At 42.9% G+C, this 20,603-nt stretch overlaps 1 protein-coding gene across 1 annotated transcript; it reads left to right on the top strand.

The window, feature by feature from the left end:
- The first annotated feature begins 784 nt into the window (after positions 1–784).
- smg8 (SMG8 nonsense mediated mRNA decay factor) lies at positions 785–19,252 on the top strand. Its single transcript, XM_060909666.1, has 4 exons — positions 785–2,349; positions 10,312–10,457; positions 12,364–13,221; positions 18,843–19,252. The coding sequence occupies exons 1-4, from the start codon at positions 804–806 to the stop codon at positions 19,053–19,055; spliced, it is 2,763 nt and encodes a 920-aa protein (XP_060765649.1). The 5' UTR covers positions 785–803; the 3' UTR covers positions 19,056–19,252.
- The last annotated feature ends 1,351 nt before the right edge of the window (positions 19,253–20,603 follow it).

Genomic DNA, 20,603 nt, shown 5'->3' with positions numbered 1-20,603 from the left:
TTGGTCCAAACAGCTACCAGCGAGCAAACCACCAACTGCTCAAGCTGGTAAATGGAAACTGTTATGAAGTTACAGTTACTCAGGTAACATCATAGACAAGTTGTTTTAATGAAACTAAGACTGTAGTAGGGTGGAAAATCTCAAACGTTTATTGATCAGTTTAGACAAGCAATAAGGCAGCTGGAAAATAACTTGCCTAGTTTGACCAGCTCAGCCTGTGTTTTGGCAGCTGGTATCTGGTCAGACAAAGTTGTATTTTTCAGCATGGTGGCACCCAACATCATTTTGCTACCAAGGTTAGAGTGCATATTGGAGTTTATAGCTGGTTTGTCTCACAGAGCTGCTGGGGCTAACAGAAGCAACACTGAACAAGTTACTCCACTGCTGGGCAAATCCTAAAGAAAAAGCATGATTTGCACAACCAAGCAATGATATTTAGCGAAAAATATGTCATTTAAAAAACTGATTTAAATGTCGTTTGTAGTATTTTCTTCAAGCCACTTTTTTATGTACGTGTGCACTTAAATATGTTTTTTTATGATGTGTGTATAAATAATTCATAAACACATTCTGAAATAACTTCGGTCTATCTTTATAATTTCAACTGAATATAGGAAACTAATCATACTGGATGATAGAGTACATGAGTTATTTCAGTAATCAATAATTCGATGTGTTTATTTACTACTGTCCCGGACACTCAGCAACAAGTATGTTTCTAGGAACTCAAAATCCAGCGCATAAAGAACGTGTTTCCGCACGGTCACTTTTAGTTGATGATCACGGAAAACCCGCCTACTCCGATGTTTCAGACAGCAATGGCGCTGCCTGTGAATATTAATGCACTTTTACAGTCAGAGGTGATAGAGGATTCCTTTTACAAAGATGAAGGCGTATGTATATTGGGTATATTTGGGAAAAGTGCTGTGCAAACTGGATGTGCTAAGGAGTCTCTTATAAACATCTTGTCTGATAAACATGTCTTTTCCGTGTTTGGGACCGACGAGCCGGATAATCTGAATGAACGGAGCTTGATCAAGACGTATTATAGCCAGGAAAATCGTGTGTTGTATTTGGTGCTGACTTCCATTTTCGATAATCGCCAGCTTCTCCGGGCATGTGATTCTTTATCTTCGGGTCTAAGTCACGCCGAAGAGCACGAATTTTGGAAAGGAGCTGAGAAGGATCACTGCCTTCAGCTGCTCTATCTTTTCTCATTATGCCACATTCTGCTGTTAATTCATCCCACCTGCTCCTTCGATGTCACTTATGACAGGTTGTTCCGCGCCTTGGACGCACTGCGCCAGAAAACTTTACCTTTACTCCGTGGTGCTATAAAGGATTGCCCTGTGTCAAAGGAATGGAAGATGAACTGTCGGCCCTGTCCTCCTCGTCTGCTGTTTGTGTTCCAGATGAACGGGGCTCTCAGGATCGGTTCATCTGGACTTGCTGGAAATGGCAATGAGGGCACAGGAGTAGACAAACCTAAGAAACACTCCCCGAGGCGGCGTCTGCAACATGCATTAGAAGATCAGATCTACCGAATATTCCGTAAGAGCAGAGTCCTTACCAACCAGAGCAGCAACTGTCTGTTCACTGTGCCTGCGAACCAGGCTTTTGTCTACGTGGTTCCAGGACCAGAGGAGGATCCGATTGGTTCCCTGCTTGGGCAGTTGCGGGCAAACTGTGCACTGCGTGAGTGTGACCCTGGCACACCTGCCCCTGGGCAAAGGCGATACCAACAGATGCGCCACTCGAACAGGCATCTCTCATTTATTATGGAGAATAGTGGTCTCTCTTCGTCAGGAGGTCAGTTAGTGGACTGTACTCTGAAAGAGTTTCTTTGGCAGCATGTAGAACTTGTGCTAAGCAAGAAAGGCTTCGATGACAGTGTGGGCCGAAACCCACAGCCATCTCACTTCGAGTTACCTACCTACTCCAAATGGACTTGCGTTGCCTCCAGGCTATACCAAGTTATGATGGAGAACAGTGAAGACGACACAGCAGAACTTTTCCTTAAAATGCAGGGTCAGCTCAAGGTTCTCGAAGGCTTCCTGGATGCAGATGCAAAATTTTCAGAAAACAGGTGTCAGAAAGCATTGCCACTGGCTCACAGCGCATATCAATCCAATCTGCCACACAACTACACTACTACAGTGCATAAGAACCAGCTAGCTCAGGCACTCCGGGTCTACAGTCAGCATGCCAGGGGAGTAGCCTTCCAGCACTATGCCTTACAACTTCATGAGGATTGCTACAAGTTCTGGAGTAATGGACACCAGCTGTGTGAAGAACGTAGCCTCACTGATCAGCACTGTGTGCACAAGTTTCACCTGCTGCCCAAACCAGGTAAACACCACCGCTGAGGTCACACAAAGGTTTAATACACTTTGAAGAAAGGCTTGCATATTATTGAAAGAACCATAATGCCCAGCTTATGTCCATAATATCCACACTGCTATTAAAGTAATAACTAATATTTTTTATCTGCAGATGAGGTCATAAGTTCACGTACATCTAGGCTAAAGACAATTCCATATATGGTTTTGTTTGTTTGTTTGTTTTAAGTAAATTAGGAGATACCTACTTTAGTTCTATAAGGTAATTTCCATGTAATTTTCAAAAATAATAACTGAGACAGGGCGGCACGGTGGTGTAGTGGTTAGCGCTGTCGCCTCACAGCAAGAAGGTCCTGGGTTCGAGCCCCGGGGCCGGCGAGGGCCTTTCTGTGTGGAGTTTGCATGTTCTCCCCGTGTCCGCGTGGGTTTCCTCCGGGTGCTCCGGTTTCCCCCACAGTCCAAAGACATGCAGGTTAGGTTTACTGGTGACTCTAAATTGACCGTAGGTGTGAATGTGAGTGTGAATGGTTGTCTGTGTCTATGTGTCAGCCCTGTGATGACCTGGCGACTTGTCCAGGGTGTACCCCGCCTTTCGCCCGTAGTCAGCTGGGATAGGCTCCAGCTTGCCTGCGACCCTGTAGAAGGATAAAGCGGCTAGAGATAATGAGATGAGATAACTGAGACATTTATTTCAGCTTTTACTTTAGTGGGTCAAAAGTTTACATACAATTTGTTAGTATTTAGAGGCATTACTTTTTAATTGCTTGAACTTGAATCAAACATTTCCACAAGCTTCTCACAATATTTGGCTGAAATTTTTGCCCATTCCTCCTCCTCAGAACTGTTCATGCATGTGTGCCTCCTTGCTCAGACGTGCTTTTTCAGTTTAGTCCAAAAATGTTTTTTTTGTGATTCAGGTCACAGTTTGTGATGGCAACTCCAATAGTTTCACTTTCTTGTCTTCAAGCCATTTTGTTACAACTTTTGAGGTATGATAAGGATCCTTGGCCTGATCTTAAAGTGAATTTAATGTCCCTAAATCCAGGGGCGTAGCCATCATTTTAGAAGTGAGGGGGACAAATTGTTCAGAGGTCTACTGAGTGATTTATCATCCTCTCACATTCAGTTGCACCTCTCCTTAGCAGCTAAAGAACCACATAACCACAAACAGCACAGCACCAGGGAACCGACTTTAGTTCTTTAAAATGATATACTATCAAAATCTAAAGTCAAAATCTATAAATGGAATTAAGAATAGTAGTAGTGACATAGGTAGTTATATTCTCTTCTCACCTGTGACCCTGCATAATCATCCCTGTTGGCATCTGGTCCACCGTCTCCTCTCTCACCCTGCTCTTTCTATTGTGGCAATAAAGATAAAAAAAATATGTGGAAAGCAACATTTTGAAATAGAATTAGGAATACAGTAATAATAATCAGCAAATTCATGTACTTTAAACTTTAACTACCACAAAAATAAATTAAATCTTTACAAAAATAACAGTCAAAGGAACACAAATACATTTATATTCTTATTTTCTACCCAGAAGTGAGTAATCTTAGAGCAGCCAAAATAGTAACGTTACTCAAGTAAGAGTATTGTTACTTTAGAATAATATTACTCAAGTAAAAGTAAAATGTATTTTGCAACAAAACAACTCTTAAAGTGCCATTCCACCATTGGATGTATTTTTTTTGGCATAAAATACAATATATTTTATGACAACATGACTAGACAGAGAAATCTTTTAGCTTCAAAATGATATATCAAACATAATTTTTTGACAACGACAAGTATATTACTTTTGCGACCAAAGTCACCTACCCTTTTAATTTCCGCGCGGTAGTGAAACGTGATGTCATCGGCAGGTTCCCCTTCTTGTGTACCACGTCACGTGTGACGTGGCACAGATTATCAGCAATGGCGGATAGAACGCGATTGTCAGCTTCGGAAAAGAAGCGAAGGAAAATAGCAAGTGATGCCCAAAGGAGACGGTCGATGGTGAATATCGGCACAGCAATCGACAAGTGGAAATCGCATTCTATCCGCCATTGCTGATAATCTGTGCCACGTGACATGGTACACAAGAAGGGGAACCTGCCGATGACATCACGTTTCACTACCGCGTGGAAATTAAAAGGGTAGGTGACTTTGGTCGCAAAATTAATATACTTGTTGTCAAATTATGTTTGATATATCATTTTGAAGCTAAAAGATTTCTCTGTCTAGTCATGTTGTCATAAAATATATTGTATTTTATGCCAAAGAATACATCCAATGGTGGAATGGCACTTTAAGAGTACAATTTATCCAAAAAGTTACTCAAGTAAATGTAACTAGTTACTACCGACTCTAAGTTAGCTAGCTAGCTTAACTAACTAAATTGACATCGATTTATCATCTTCTAGCTAAACATTATCTACATTCAACAGCATTACTCAATTTACACGGTTTGTTTGGAAAAAACTGTCTAAAGTCTTTAGCCTCTTGGCTGGTTTGCTGAACATACAGAAGCACTGCCCAGATCTGAATCACACCAAAGATAATCACACAATATTTTCTAAAGCATTTCTGATCACACACGACAGCGGTGTTTGTTTGCCGCCTTAGCTCCGCCTGCTCATGATGCGTTTAGAGGCGGCTTGGAAAAACACGTTTCCACATGTTAAAAATGAATTGAGTGGTTGTAATGGCTGTAAAAAGTGCAGGGGACAGAGGGCACAAATACGGGAAGTGCGGGGGACATGTCCCCCGCGTCCGCTACGCCCATGCCTAAACCACACTTTTTTCCTTGTACAAAGCAACAATCATCATGTTGATTGACCATGTGTTTTCAGACCATAGCTGATCCAAAAGGCCATAAGTTAATGGAAAAATCAATAAAATCAGCTGATTTTCATGGAATCTGCTAAGACTGAACCGGAAGATCCCGAAGGGGTGCGTGACATCACGTGTTAACAATCCAGGTATCAATTTTGTTCATGTGCGCAGCAGTAGATCAGTCTCGATATGGAATCATGTTTTAGAGAGGATTCTGATATGTCAGATGAAAGGGCAGATGATTATCAAAGATATTTCAGAGTAAATGGTTATCTTTTTCAGCCCCAAGACGAGAAACTGCCAGTTCACTCAGTTCACAACAGTCCCGCTCACTGCTGATAGTGCACCACCAGCCAGAGAAAATTGGAGAAACAGATTGGTTTGTGGATTTTTATTCTAAGCTGGCCACTGCAAAATATAGGGAAAATATTTACATGTACCTCAATAAATGCAGAACTATAATCTTTAAAACGTACACTTATTCAGTGTGGGGCGGCACGGTGGTGTAGTGGTTAGCGCTGTCGCCTCACAATAAGAAGGTCCGGGTTCGAGCCGGCGAGGGCCTTTCTGTGTGGAGTTTGCATGTTCTCCCCGTGTCCGTGTGGGTTTCCTCCGGGTGCTCCGGTTTCCCCCACAGTCCAAAGACATGCAGGTTAGGTTAACTGGTGACTCTGAATTGACCGTAGGTGTGAATGTGAGTGTGAATGGTTGTCTGTGTCTATGTGTCAGCCCTGTGATGACCTGGCGACTTGTCCAGGGTGTACCCTGCCTTTCGCCCGTAGTCAGCTGGGATAGGCTCCAGCTTGCCTGCGACCCTGTAGAAGGATAAAGCGGCTAGAGATAATGAGATGAGATGAGACTTATTCAGTGTAATTACTGAAAGAAAATATGAAGTGGGCGATTAATAGGGGAATCGACGAACTGTCCAAATGTCAGATCAAATGTCATTTTATTAAATAAATGGGTTTCTTTTTTGCTCCAATAATTCCCATGTGGTCATGCTGGTGATGAATGCTTGATGAATCCTATTTATTATTAGTAGGCAACACGAAATCTGCTCACTTTGCATAAACTTCACCCACTGTCACTTTAGTGTCATTTCTCGGAAATTCATGAACTGAATGTCCTGTTGTATATGGATTTGAATATCCAAACACAACGCAGTGCTTTCCCATCATTTTTTTTTTTTTGTAAGATTCCTATAACAATCTCCAATTTCAGTGAGTAAACAAGCACGGAGTCAGATGAACCGAAATGACCTATACTTCCCCCACAGTCCAAAGACATGCAGGTTAGGTTAACTGGTGACTCTAAATTGACCGTAGGTGTGAATGTGAGTGTGAATGGTTGTCTGTGTCTATGTGTCAGCCCTGTGATGATCTGGTGACTTGTCCGGGGTGTACCCCGCCTTTCGCCCGTAGTCAGCTGGGATAGGCTCCAGCTTGCCTGCGACCCTGTAGAAGGATAAAGCGGCTAGAGATGATGAGATGAGATGAGATGAGGCCATAGATTTGTTTTACACCTAGATTAAAGACAGTACCATGTGTTTTTTTTTTTTTTTTTTTTTTTTTTTGTTTGTTTGCTTGTTGGTTGTTTTTTTTTTTAAGTAAATTAGTAGATACTTACTTTAGTTCCATAAGGTAATTTCCAGGTAATTTTCAAAATAATAGCTAAGAGCCTACTCCCCTGGCTTGCTAATTGTAGATGCATAGCGCCTGAGCTAGCTTTCTTGAAGCAACTAAATGTTGCTTTAGTATTTCTAGATTAATCATTCCTCCATATGATGCCATCAATGTTTTAAGTGCACCTATCCCTTTTCCAGTAAAACACCCCCAAAACGTCATGCTGACATCCCATGCTTCACAGTTGGGATAAAGCCGCACCCTTTTTCTTCCATACATCCCAAGACAGATTTTCAAGCAATGGTGATATAGGACTCTCTTATGGTGGATGTAAATATTTTGTCCCTGATGACTCAAACTCTCTTGAAACTCTTCACCAGTTCTTTTGTTGTTGTCTTGGGGTTCAGCTGGACCATTTAGACCAATATGTTTGTTCATCCCTGGGAGTTAATGTGTGCCTCTTTCCTGAATGATGCAGTGTCTGTGTGCTCCCAAGATTTTTATATTTGCATACAGTTGTTTGTGCAGATAATTATGATAGCCTCAGTTGTTTGGAAATTGCTCCTAAGAAGGAACCAGACTTGTGGAGGTCCCCCCCCCCCCCCAGGACTGAGTAGTTGTGGATTTTCCCACGGTATTCTAAATTAACTAATTGTGACTTGGCTAACCAGAAGCTTCTAAAATGATCATTACATCAATTTCTGGAAACTTCTAGACTGTTTAAATGGTTAACGAGACAGTTGGCTTAGTGTATGTCAACTTTTGAACCACTGGGATTTTGAAATGACCTCAGATGCAAGCAAAGTAAATGCCATAATTGACTTGAGAAAAGAAATGTATGATACCATGAAATATGTGAAGTTGTGAAAAACTGAGATTGAATAGCTTTAGCCTTGGTGTATGTAAACATTTTGTTTACATATTGTTTTCCCTGGTTTTGGTTTAGTACAGATTTAAAATAATAATAATAATAATAAGTTGTTGAATTTATATAGCGCCTTTGTCATAACCAAGGTCGCTTTACAATTGTGGGGGGAGTGTCCACCAAAAGTTCAGGATGTCATTCCAATGGTGTAGCAGCTACAGTCCCACCACAAGGCACACAAAGATAAATCCCATACCGCCTGCACAGCCGCCATGCCACCGGGCAACATCGCTCGGAACACCGTGTCATGGACCTGCAAAGCGAGCACAGAAGCACCACCATGCAGAGCGCCAGTATGTCCCAAACCACCTGCACAGCTGCCGCGACACCACCGAGCAACATCACTCGGAACACCGCACCAAGCACAGAAGCACCACCACACAGAGCACTGGACAACTACGATGTTAAAAGAGCAGCAAGCTCACTGCAGTCCATAGCGAAGAGCACAGGCATCACCTACGGTGAACCAAGGCCTGGAGGGAACCAACACCCAAAACTGGGTCCGGAGCTACACCACAACTGGCAGACAAAACACTCAAGCGAAAAACAAACATCAGACTAGAGAGACGCGAAAAACAAACATCAAACTACAGAGAAACAAAAGGGAAAATAAAATAAAAAGCCCCTGTGAGAAGAGGCAGCCAGAATGCGCACAGCGTACTCTCAGCTGGAAACGGAAAAGATGGGGGGGTTGTTTATTTAGGCCAAAAAAAAAAAATGTGTGTTTCCGGTTACGTAGATTTCAAAACTAGGGTCGGTAGGCAGGCTTTTTTTTTTTTTCAAGATGGCTGCCGTAACCTATATTTAGACAGGAATAATTTCACAAAATATAATCAATTTCTTTGCAGGTCACCTGAGTTACCACCTTCTGATGAATCTGATGCAGCATGAGACACCTTTTAACATGAATTTTTCTGTAAATATAACAGCTCAATACACCATGAGGGAGAGAGAGCAGCCCCTCCCCTCTCTGCTCCCTGAGTGGAGCTCGTCGCCTTGGTAACGGTGCAGGGAAAAGACACAATATAACAAGCAAAGAGCGCTTTTTCTCAGAGTTCCCTCTCCTCGAACAACGCTGATTTACACGGAAACGAAAGGAGCTATTCACAAAATTCTTTCACATTGAGCGCTACAAGGCTCCCATGAACACATAAATGTAATTTTTTTTGTCCCTAGTGTAAAAAATGTGGACACTAGAGCGAGTTAAAAACAAGTGACTTTTCTGATTTTGCAGTAAAAGCGCTGCCACGTTTATAATGTGAGTCTATGGGAGAGCGCGCCTGTCCTCTCCTTACTTTCAGGCTTCTCATTCAAAAACTGTAAATCCTATCACTCAGGTAGACACTTGTCTTGATTCACACAATGTGTGACTACAACTTTTGAGAAAGTTGTGTGTGTAGAGTGAAAATTGTGGCTGAGAAAACAGTTTAAATGAGAAAGTTAGAGCTTTTTTTTTTCAAGCTGCCTCCACTCTAAACTCCTGAGCTCCGCTGGTGTGTAACGCAATAGACACCCATTATAAAGTCTGAATTTCTCCAGATTTGCTCATGGTGTTTGATCTGTGACTGATCAAAAAGTATAGAACCTAGCAAAAAAGTTGAATGCCAGATCCACACAGGAGAATTTTGTCTCATCTCATTATCTCTAGCCGCTTTATCCTGTTCTACAGGGTCGCAGGCAAGCTGGAGCCTATCCCAGCTGACTATGGGCGAAAGGCGGGGTACACCCTGGACAAGTCGCCAGGTCGGAGAATTTTGTCTCCGTTTTAAAGTTTGAATCATGTCTCTAGGTTATGACAAAATAAGCGTTATCTCTGCTTCTGTTCCCTCCGACGGCCCCGACACACTACTGCCTCCGCTGAGTGCGCGCGCACACACCGCATGTCGGGGCCGCAGATGAGTTACTCTCCCCTGATCAACGCAGTCGGCGGGGAATTTGTGGTTATTATTGGTACAAACAGCACGAATCACAACTTAAATTAGTGCGGTTCAGTTTGACATTGTCAGTCCGTTAGATAAACATTTAATTTTATTAAAATCGAAAATTAATATTTAGAGCCTGTGGGCTACAAAAATAATAGTCATTAAAGTAGCCGGCTGGACTTAATTGTGTAGTCGGCTGTATGGCCGGCAGCCGGCACTTGTGGAAAGCCCTGATTTTCCCAGTGAGTGACAAAAACTTCCGGTTCACGCGGTTGGGTTATATGTAAAAGTCGCGACTGGGAAAAAAAACGAAAAAAAAGTTTAGGGTCGGGCGGTACGGATTGGGGTCGGTCGGGTAACCGGAAACACGCACACTTTTTTTTTTTTTTTTTTAGTTGTTTGTTTAATGCATGGTTTTCATCGTAACATTTCATTAGTTCCCCAAACACCAATACTTAGTACATATTAAATGGTTTTGTCTATTATAGCTTCAGACATATAACCCATTATAATTTGTTAATCATAAATTATAATATGCTTGTATTAATTGTCTGCCACCAAGGCATTTTAATGTCTAGTAAGACATAGCATATGGACATGAGTTGCCACTTGCTATCTATCTGTCTATCTAATATAAAATTCCATTACATATGCTAACAAAAATGGTATTTTGTCTGTGCAGGAGAGAAGCCTGAAGTGGATCACAACCCTCCTATTCTCTATCACAACAGCAGAGGGCGCTCAACAAGTTCCTGTAATTGCGGCAGGAAGCAAGCCCCTCGAGAAGACCCATTTGACATCCAGACTGCCAACTACGACTTCTATTTAGTCTGTAGAAATTATTTGGAAGTACCTATATTTCCTTAGTGAAATGTAATGGTAATGGGGCTATTATGATGTTTGCACCAGAGCACTGTTCTCAAATTCTCGAGTTGTTTGTTCAGAAGGTGTAGTGCTGACTAGAATTCAGTTGGTCTAGTACTTATTGTTTCTGTAGTAACACCTCATACACAGGGAGTGTACGCTATGGTGGACTCCCTATGAATTACATTATTGTAATCATTGATATGTTGAAGCTTGCTTTTTTGAGATGTTTATTTAACATGCATGGAAGGAGTCTGGAGTGTGAGCACTTTGTACCAGTAAGTTTTCTGCAAGGGGAAGGTTTTCAAGACAGAAGAATTCCCCCCCATTAACTTCAAGAAAGAAAAAAGTTGCCTGGCAAGGGAGCTACTGTTTATATCTGCTCTAAGTCACAGGTTCTCAGCTAACCTGCACATTTTAATGTTTTCCCCTTCTCGAACACACCCATTTCCACTGATGGAAAGGCTTAACTAGCTGATGAGTTTAATCAGGGGTGTTGGGAGCCAGGAAAGCAACCCTAAAATGCCCGGGATAGCTAGCATTCCAGGACCAGTCTCATGGATTGTCCACAACATTAGATGTGAATAGAAATGGTTAAAACTGTGTGCCATTCATTAACAGAATTAAAAATGTCAGCTTATAGCAAGTTGCTGTGGCCCACTGCTAGCGTCCCACCCAGTGCCCTCACTGCCTGTCTCCATGACATACAGGCATGGATGACAAGAAATTACCTAAAACTCAACAGCAGTAAAACTGAGCTTCTACTCACTGGAACCACAACAACACTTCAAAAAAGCAATATCAAATCACTCTCTATAGGTGAGGACATTATACCAGTCTCTAAACAGGTAAAGAGCCTTGGACTTATCCTGGACAGCACCCTCTCTTTCTCCAACCACATCAATAATATCTGTTGAACTGCGTTCTTCCATCTCAGGAACATCTCTAGACTGCGTCCTGTACTTACCCAGCACTCTGCTGAAGTGCTTGTTAACACCCTGGTAATGTCCTGCATAGACTACTGCAACGCAATTTTGACAGGCATCCCAAACAGACTCACCCATCATCTACAGCTCATCCAAAACTCTACGGCACGCATTATTACCTGTTCAAAGTCCTTCCACCATGTTTCACCCCTGCTGATCCAACTACACTGGCTTCCAATATCCCAACGTATTGATTTTAAAATCCTGCTAATCACTTTCAAAGCCTTCCACAATCTTGCCCCTCCATATATTAAAGAACTACAGACCTGCACACCTTCCCATTCACTACGGTCATCTAACATGGGATTATTGGCTGAACCAAATGTCAGACTCACTACAATGGGAGAAAGGGCTTTCTCATATGTCGCTCCTAAACTATGGAATTCCCTTCCCTCACATATCCTTACCCTGGACTCTGTTTCACAATTCAAAAGTGCACTTAAAACTCACCTTTTTAAATTAGCATATGGGCTCTAAGCCACCCACTTGCTGTTATGATTTTGATCATTGATTTTTCTTTTTAATGTTGACTTTTTATCTGTAAGGTGACCTTGGGTGCTTTGAAAGGCACCGTGAAACAAATTAAATGTATTATTATTATTATTATTATTATAACACTTTAGAACATGCTGTTGTAGGAATATAATACACTTTGGGGTGGTAACAGCCATCCGTTGTGAATTACTTTCTTATAGCAGCATGTCCCACATTCTCTTATTGCCTTACTTATATGAGCCTCTTTATCTAGTCATAGTAAGCAAGGTAGAAAGTCTGTGCATGTGTCTTAACTTGCTACTACTGTTCTGTAATGTTCTGGATGATGGAACACCCTCATTGATCACATCTCTCTTTCTGCCTTTCTTTGTAACTCTGCCATTGTTCAGATGCTTGAGGAGAAGTGCTGTGGTAAACTGGAGAGGATCAATTTCCCCGTGTTCCAATCCAGCACTTCAGACCCAGCACCTGCCTGTGACGATGCAACCAGACCTCCAGAAGCACCAGTGTCTGATGCTGAACGTCTCAAAGAAAAAGAGAGTGTGACACATACGCCTGGAGATAGCACAAGTCTAAGCCTCGCTCTCAGTCTTGGCCAATCCACTGACAGCCTAGGTGCTTATGCTGATGGAGCCGAGGGCCATGAGAAGAGGCCAAGTGTTGACAGACAAGCCTCCACTGTGGAGTATCTACCTGGCATGCTCCACTCTGGATGTCCTAAAGGGCTTCTTCCTAAATTCTCTAGCTGGTCACTGGTCAAACTTGGGCCAGCTAAGTCTTATAACACCCTTGTGGGTTTGGAGCAGCCTGGCTTCCTGCCTGGCTCAGCATTTCTTCTGCCATGGGACTTGGTGATCCGAAGCCGCTCGGAGGATGATGCTAGCTCCACAGATCTTGACGGCAGCACCTCATCTTGGCCAGCTCCCAATAAAGTGCCTGCTGGAAAACGGGGCACTGTTGGAATTGGACGTGGCCGAAGACGTGATGATGTCTCACGTGTGTATGTGGGTTTTGAGTACGAGGACAGCAGGGGTCGCCGTTTCCTTAGCTCTGGTCCAGATAAAGTAGTAAAAGTACTTGGACAGGGAGGGCCCAAGGAGCCAGCTACTCGAGCTCTGAATTCTGATATGCCACTGTACATTCCATCTCCTGCCCAGGGCAGAGGAATCAAGCCTCACTATGCTCAGCTGGCTCGCCTCTTTGTTGTGGTTCCTGATGGACCAATTGAGATTATACTCAGCCCACAGGTAAATAGTCAAATTTTGTGCCTCCATGTATGTAATATCTACTGTGTTGATACTAACTTCCCAGCAACCAGTTTCCTTATTAGAATTAAATAAAATGATCCACTCAGTTAAATAAGTTCAATATATTGTACTAAACTTCTGTAATGACTATAGTTAATGTTTAGCTTCTCAGAGACTGTACTGCTCTGCAATGTTTGCAACCTTTGCTGAATATTACTTCCCATATACTCCAATCAGCCATAAACATTAAAACCACTGACAGGTGATGTGAATAACACTGATTATCTCATTACAGTGGCATGTGCAAAGGGTAGGATGTATTAAGCTGGGCATACACTGTGCGATTTTTGGCCCGATTTTGACACGATTTTCACTCGTGCGACTATTTTGGAGATCGGGCCGAGTTTTGGCTCAATCGTGCGTCTCGGATCGTGTAGTATACATGGGGTAATGACAAGCGATTAATACCTCACGACCTCCTCCCGATCGATCGGATGAAAATCAAACCTGTTTGAAATCCTGAGCATCGCATCCGAGCATCGGATCGTATAGTGTGAGAACAGGAATCGTAAGCTGCGTGCTGTTTACCCCTGTGATTCACTCGTACAGTGTGAGCAGCAGCTGAATACCGCGATTGAAAAAATCGCACAGTGTATGCCCAGCTTTAGGGAGCAAATGAACAGTCAGTTCTAGAAGGATTTGATCGAGTTTGACAAGGGCTAAATTGTGATGGTTAGATGACTGGGTCTGAGCATCTCCAAAATGGCAGGTCTTGTGGGGTGTTCCTGGTAAGCAGTGACTAGTACCTACCAAAAGTGGTCCAAGGAAGGACTTCCAATAAACCGGTGATTGGGTCATGGGCACCCAAGGCTCACAAATGAGCATGGGGAGCGAAGGCTAGCCCGTCTGGCCTGATCCCACAGAAGAGCTACTGTAGCACAAATTGCTAAAAAGTTTAATTCTGGCTCTGATAGAAAGGTGTGAGAACATACAATGCATCGCAGCTTACTGCATGTGGGGCTGCGTAGCCATAGAAGGGGAAAGAGTGCACATGCTGACCCCTGTCCATTGCCAAAAGTGCCTACAGTAGGCACGTGAGCATCAGAGCTGGACTATGGAGCAATGGAAGAATGTGGCCTGGTCTGATGAATTACGTTTTCTTTTACATCATGTGGCTTATTTGGGGAACAGCTGACACCAGGGTGCACTGTAGGAAGAAGGCAGGCTGGAAAAGGCAATGTGATGCACTGGGAAACCTTTGGTTCTGGCATTCATGTGGATGTTCCTTTGGCACACACTATCTACTGAAACATTGTTGCAAACCAAGTACACCCCTTCATGGCAGTGGTATTCCCAAATGGCAGTGGCCTCTTTCAGCAGGATAATGCACCCTGCCACATTGCAAAAATTGTTCAATAATATGACAAAGCATTAAAGGCGTTGACTCGGCCTCCAAATTCCCCAGGTCTCAATCCAATTGAGCATCTGGGGGATGTACTGGACAAACAAGTCGGATCCATGGAGGCCCCGTCTCACAACTTTCAAGACTGAAAGGTTTTGTTGCTAACGTCTTGGTGCCAGATACCACAGCATACCTTCAGAGGTCTTGTGGAGTTCATGCTTCAATGTGTCGGAGCTGTTTTGGTGGCATAGTGGGGACATACATAAATGTAGGCAGGTGGTTTTAATGTCATGGCTGATCCATGTATGTGTTACTTACACAGGGATGTGATTTTTCCGCGAATTCGCGGAATTCCGCTTTTTTCACCTCAAAACTTGAAAAAAAAAATGTTTCCGATTTTTCCCTCAAATCCACATTCGTATCCTATTCGTTCCGACTTTGTTTGAAAGATGGCAGCCTCGGATTTGCATCTTTACGCCTCGATCACGGAGGCTGCCATCTTTCAACTCTTTGTTTGAAGCGAGCGCATTCATTGGTTGTTACAAAGCGATGGGCCAATCATGTACCTCGTTTCATCTCATTGATGTAATTACGTCATTTACGCAATTACGTCATTGAGATGAAATGAGGTACGTGATTGGCCCATCGCTCTGTAACAACCAATGAACGCGCTTGTTGGATAGCTGTACGTAAGTTCGCTTCAAACAGAGTTGAAAGATGGCAGCCTCCGTGATCGAGCGTAAATTGCGCGCGCGAGTGAGAGAGTGCGCGCGCGCGAGAGAGAGAGCGCGAGAGAGAGAGCGCGCGAAAGAGAGCGCGAGAGAGAGAGAGCGAGAGAGAGTGAGAGAGTGCGCGCGAGTGAGAGTGAGTGTGTGTGCGCGCGCGAGTGAGAGAGTGAGCGAGAGTGTGTGTGTCAGAGTTGCATGCTGACCATTAAATTGGCTTGAATTTGTTAATCATGACAAGTTTTTTTCTTGTGTGTTTGCTTGCCATTTTAGTACAATTTTTAAGTCCGAAAACCCCAAAACCCAGGAGCTTCGAGGGGCTTCCCCCCTTGTCCCCCCACCAGGGTGCTGCCCTGGGCCAGCTGGGGGCCTGCGGCCCCCAGACCCCCAGCTAAAATTTTCAGATAATTTCACCAGCCCCAAATCACATCCCTGCTTACAGTGTCTCGCAAAAGTATTCATCCCCCTTGGTGTTTATCCTGTTTTGTCACGTTACAAGCTGGAATTAAAATGGATTTCTGGAGGGTTAGCACCATTTGATTTACACAACATGCCGACAACTTTAAAGGTGAAAATTGTTTATTGTGAGACAAACAATAAGATGAAAAAAACAGAAATCTGGAGTGTGCATAGGTATTCACCCCCTTTCATATGAAGCCCCTAAATAAGAGCTGGTCCAACCAATTCACTTCATAAGTCACATAATTAAAGATCCACCTGTGACACTTTGATTGCACACATGATCTGTCACATGATGTCTGTATAAATCAACCTGTTCTGGAAGGACCCTGACTCTGCAACACTACTAAGCAAGCAACATGAAAACCAAAGAGCACTCCAAACAGGTCAGAGACAAAGTTGTGGAGAAGTATAGAACAGGGTTGGGCTATAAAAAAAAAAAAATCCCAAACTTTGAATATCTCAGGGAGCATCCTTAAAATCCATTATAGCAAAATGGAAAGAATATGGCACCACTACAAACCTGATAAGAGAAGGCCACCCACCAAAACTCACAGACTGAGCAAGGAGGGCATTAATCAGAGATGCAACAAAGATAACACTGAAGAAGCTGCAAAGATCCACAGCGGAGATGGGACTATCTGTCCATAGGAGCACTTGAAGCCGTACACTCCACAGAGTGGGGTTTTATGGAAGAATGGCCAGAAAAAAAGTCATTGCTTAAGAAAGCATGTTTGGAGTTTGCCCAACAGCATGTGGCAGACTCCCCAAACACATGGAAGAAGATTCTCTGGTCAGATGAGACTAAAATTGAACTTTTTGGCCATCATAGGAAATGCCATGTGTGGCGCAAACCCAACACCCTGAGAACACCATTCCTACAGTGAAGCATGGTGGTGGCAGCATCATGCTGTGGGGATATTTTTCATCTGCAGGGACAGGAAAGCTGGTCAGGATTGAAGGAAAGATGGATGCCACTAAATACAGGGCAATTCTGGAGGAAAACCTGTTTGAGTCAGCCAGAGGTTTGAGACTGGGATGAAGGTTCACATTCCAGCAGGACAATGACATTAAAGATACTGCTAAAGCTACACTGGAGTGGTTTAAAGGGAAACATTTAAATATCTTGGAATGGCCTAGTCAAAGCCCAGACCTCAATCCAATTGAGAATCTGTGGCATAACTTGAAGATTGCTGTACACCAACGCAACTTGAAGGAGTTGGAGCAGTTTTGCCTTGAGGAATGGACAAAAATCCCATTGGCTAGATGTGCTAAGTTAATAGAGACATACCCCAAGAGACTTGCAGCTGTAATTGCACCAGAAGGTGGCTCTACAAAGTATTGATTTTTTTTTTTTTGGGGGGGGGGGAATACCTATGCACACTCAGATTTCTGGTTTTTGTTTGTTTTCTTTTCAAGCTTAATTATTGTTTGTCACAATAAAACAATTTTCACCTTTAAAGTGGTAGGCATGTTGTGTAAATCAAATGGTGCCAAGGGGGGATGAATACTTTTGCAAGACACTGTACCTGGAAAATATGGAACTAGTGTTGTGGTATTTGAGACCAGTCTTGAGATCACACATCAGTGGTCTTGGTGTTATAAACCCGGGTGAAATTTTACTCACTCTTGTCTCAGGCTCAGCCTGCAAAGACTCAAAATATTTTTTTAACACCACGTGAGACCATAACATGATTTTCATGAGGTAGTTGTTCCCATTATAATGTTCCTGTTACTGTCCAAAATGTAAATGTTTAGCTCTGCATGTGGACTTGCATGCCCAAAAACCCTACAAATATAAATTTCAAGTGACTTTGTTTCAAAATAGGGTGGTATGGTGATGTAGTGGTTAGCACCGTTGCCTCACAGCAAGAAGGTTCTGGGTTTGAGCCCAGTGGCTGATGGGGGCCTTTCTGTGTGGAGTTTGCATGTTCTCCCCGTGTCTGCGTGGGTTTCCTCTAAGTGCTCTGGTTTCCCCCACAGTCCAAAGACATGCAGGTTAGGTTAATTGGTGGCTCTAAATTGCCCGTACGGTAGGTGTGAATGTGAGTGTGAATGGTTGTTTGTCTCTATGTGCCAGCCCTGCAATGGTCTGGCAACTTGTCCAGGGTGTACCCTGCCTCTCACCCATAGTCAGCTGGGATAGGCTTCAGCTTGCCCTCGACCCTACACAGGATAAGCAGTTATGGATGATGGATGGATGGATAGATGGATGTTTCAAAATACTTCTTAAGTTCAAATAATATAGCACAAATACATGTAATACACAGCTATATTCGGTTGCAGAAAGTATGAGCCTGTGTCCTTTGTATGTCCTGTGTACTTGTTTGTACAAAATGATATCAAAGTAGATAGGTTAATATGGAATTTCTGTTGAATTAAATACATTAAGTTAGAAAGATACCACAACCCGCAAATTAACACATCTGAGCGTCAGGTCTCGGTCTTGATATGGCCATGTATGGTGTTGGTCTCATTTTGGTCTTGCCCCACTCTCATACTCATCTCATCTCATTATCTCTAGCCGCTTTATCCTGTTCTACAGGGTCGCAGGCAAGCTGGAGCCTATCCCAGCTGACTACGGGCGAAAGGCGGGGTACACCCTGGACAAGTCGCCAGGTCATCACAGGGCTGACAACTCATACTCTCTTGTCTCTGATTCCATCGACTATGATCTTGGTCTTGTTTCAGTCTCAAGCCTAACACTATATCTCATCTCATCTCATTATCTCTAGCCGCTTTATCCTTCTACAGGGTCGCAGGCAAGCTGGAGCCTATCCCAGCTGACTACGGGCGAAAGGCGGGGTACACCCTGGACAAGTCGCCAGGTCATCACAGGGCTGACAACTCATACTCTCTTGTCTCTGATTCCATCGACTATGATCTTGGTCTTGTTTCAGTCTCAAGCCTAACACTATATCAAACAGATAAATGACAACCACTATTCTGTAGTTGACTCTTTAGATTAGTTGATGACAAATAAACTGCAGCGTTTTATGTATTTTATGCATTGTTTTATTTTTTGTCTCAAACAGGTTCAACCAGGGCCGCCTCCTTGTCCCATTTTCCATCCTGAGCAGCCAGAAGTTGTGCTGCCCCCTGATGGACTGTGGGTGCTACGATTTCCCTATGCCTACGTGACAGACAGTGGACCATGCTATCCTCCAAAAGAGAATCAACCACTGGCCAGCTTCCGGGTTCTCAAGGGCATTTTGCGTGCAAATACTGCTTGTTCTCCTGCACAGTGATGCACAGCACTTAAGTAACATGAGAGATTAGTTTCGGAGAGCCTGAAAATCTTCTCCTTGATGTTAACAATTTTAAACTGCTTTTGCCTTTAGTCTATACCTGTTTTATGCTTGGTTGTAGAGATTTGACCATGAAAAGTAGTTGTTTTGTGTAATGCCAGTTGTTGAGAATAAAAGTTCAGGTTATTAGATTGTAAGAGTCCAGCAAGTGTTTGTTTGAATTTTTTTTTTAATTTAAAAAATGTTATTGATGTGAACTATCTACTTTCACAGTGATGGAGCGAACTATGGTTTGAGTTGTCATATTGGGTGCAAGAACTTGGTAGATGAGAAATGAATCCTTACAGGCTATGTTGGGAGCTATTATTCCATTAACTCGCTTAACTACTAAAGAACAGTAATATAACCAAGTTATGAGGCGACGTCTAAGAGGACTCGGCTCTGAAATGGAGCACTACTGAAAACACTGGGTGATGCTGTTTGTTTAACGAGTTCATTTGTCTGATCTGAACTCGTGCTAAAGGAAGGAGGGACAATATTATAAAAATCTAGATCTTGTCAATTAGCCTCCGTTTAATGAAGTATGAATCAGGACAAAATGTAGATATAAGCTTTGGTTCCCTCTTGCATTGGCTGGTTTAGACTCTTGGTTGGCCAATCAGGATATTGTTGCTAGGCCGCTCTCTTTTATTGGTTGGTTATCCTGCCTGTCATTCAAACTGGAGGCGGTACGCTGAGTCAATGCGCCACCGTGCTGTAATGTATTTACAGTGTACATCTATAACCATGCGGGAGAATGACGATTTATTGAAAGTTTATCTAATACAATGATGGTGAACTGATGTGCGTGAATTTGGACTGTAAGAAGAGCAGAGACGGTGCGACTGAGTCTTTTCCGTTCTGAGGTACGTTTAGTTAGATTAGTCTTCGGTATGCAGTCGCGTTTTGTACATCATTGTGATGTTTTAAAGTTTGGTATTGCGTTAATTAAATGACTGTTTTGGATCGCACACAGTGTGATGAAGTAGCGTTTGAGAAAGTGGATGCGTAGATCACGAGTCAGTATGGACGTCAGTCAGTGTCCATTACGGATACTCAGCCTGTGCTTAAAATAGCATCTGCATCGATTGATAACGTTTAAAACAAACCATGCAGCCAGGAAAAGATGCGTTGACGTGGAAACGCGCTTCCCGATGACGCCTTGCTGAAGCCCCCGAGCAGCCTGTTGTCATGGTGAACTGCGGCTCTCAGTCAAGGGTGCGATAATAAACTTCAATACATTGTTAGTTCTGATTTGTAAACATTTTAGTGTTGTTGTGGCTTTTAAGGTTTTAACGTGCTTATAAACGTTAAATACCTGTTTCTACCTGTATAAATAATAAGTAAACAAGCAAACATTGATAGTTATATTTTAAATTGCAGTTAAAGCATTATACTTTTTTAATGAAAGAATTTGTTCGGACAACCTCAAACAGTTCATTTTCTGCAACTCTGATCTTTCAGTATGTAAATATTCTGTTAATACTCTATAAGACGGAAAAATATTTC

Source organism: Neoarius graeffei, chromosome 25 (assembly GCF_027579695.1).
Source record: "Neoarius graeffei isolate fNeoGra1 chromosome 25, fNeoGra1.pri, whole genome shotgun sequence".
NCBI lineage: Eukaryota > Metazoa > Chordata > Actinopteri > Siluriformes > Ariidae > Neoarius > Neoarius graeffei.
This window is presented reverse-complemented; position numbering and strand designations above follow the sequence as displayed.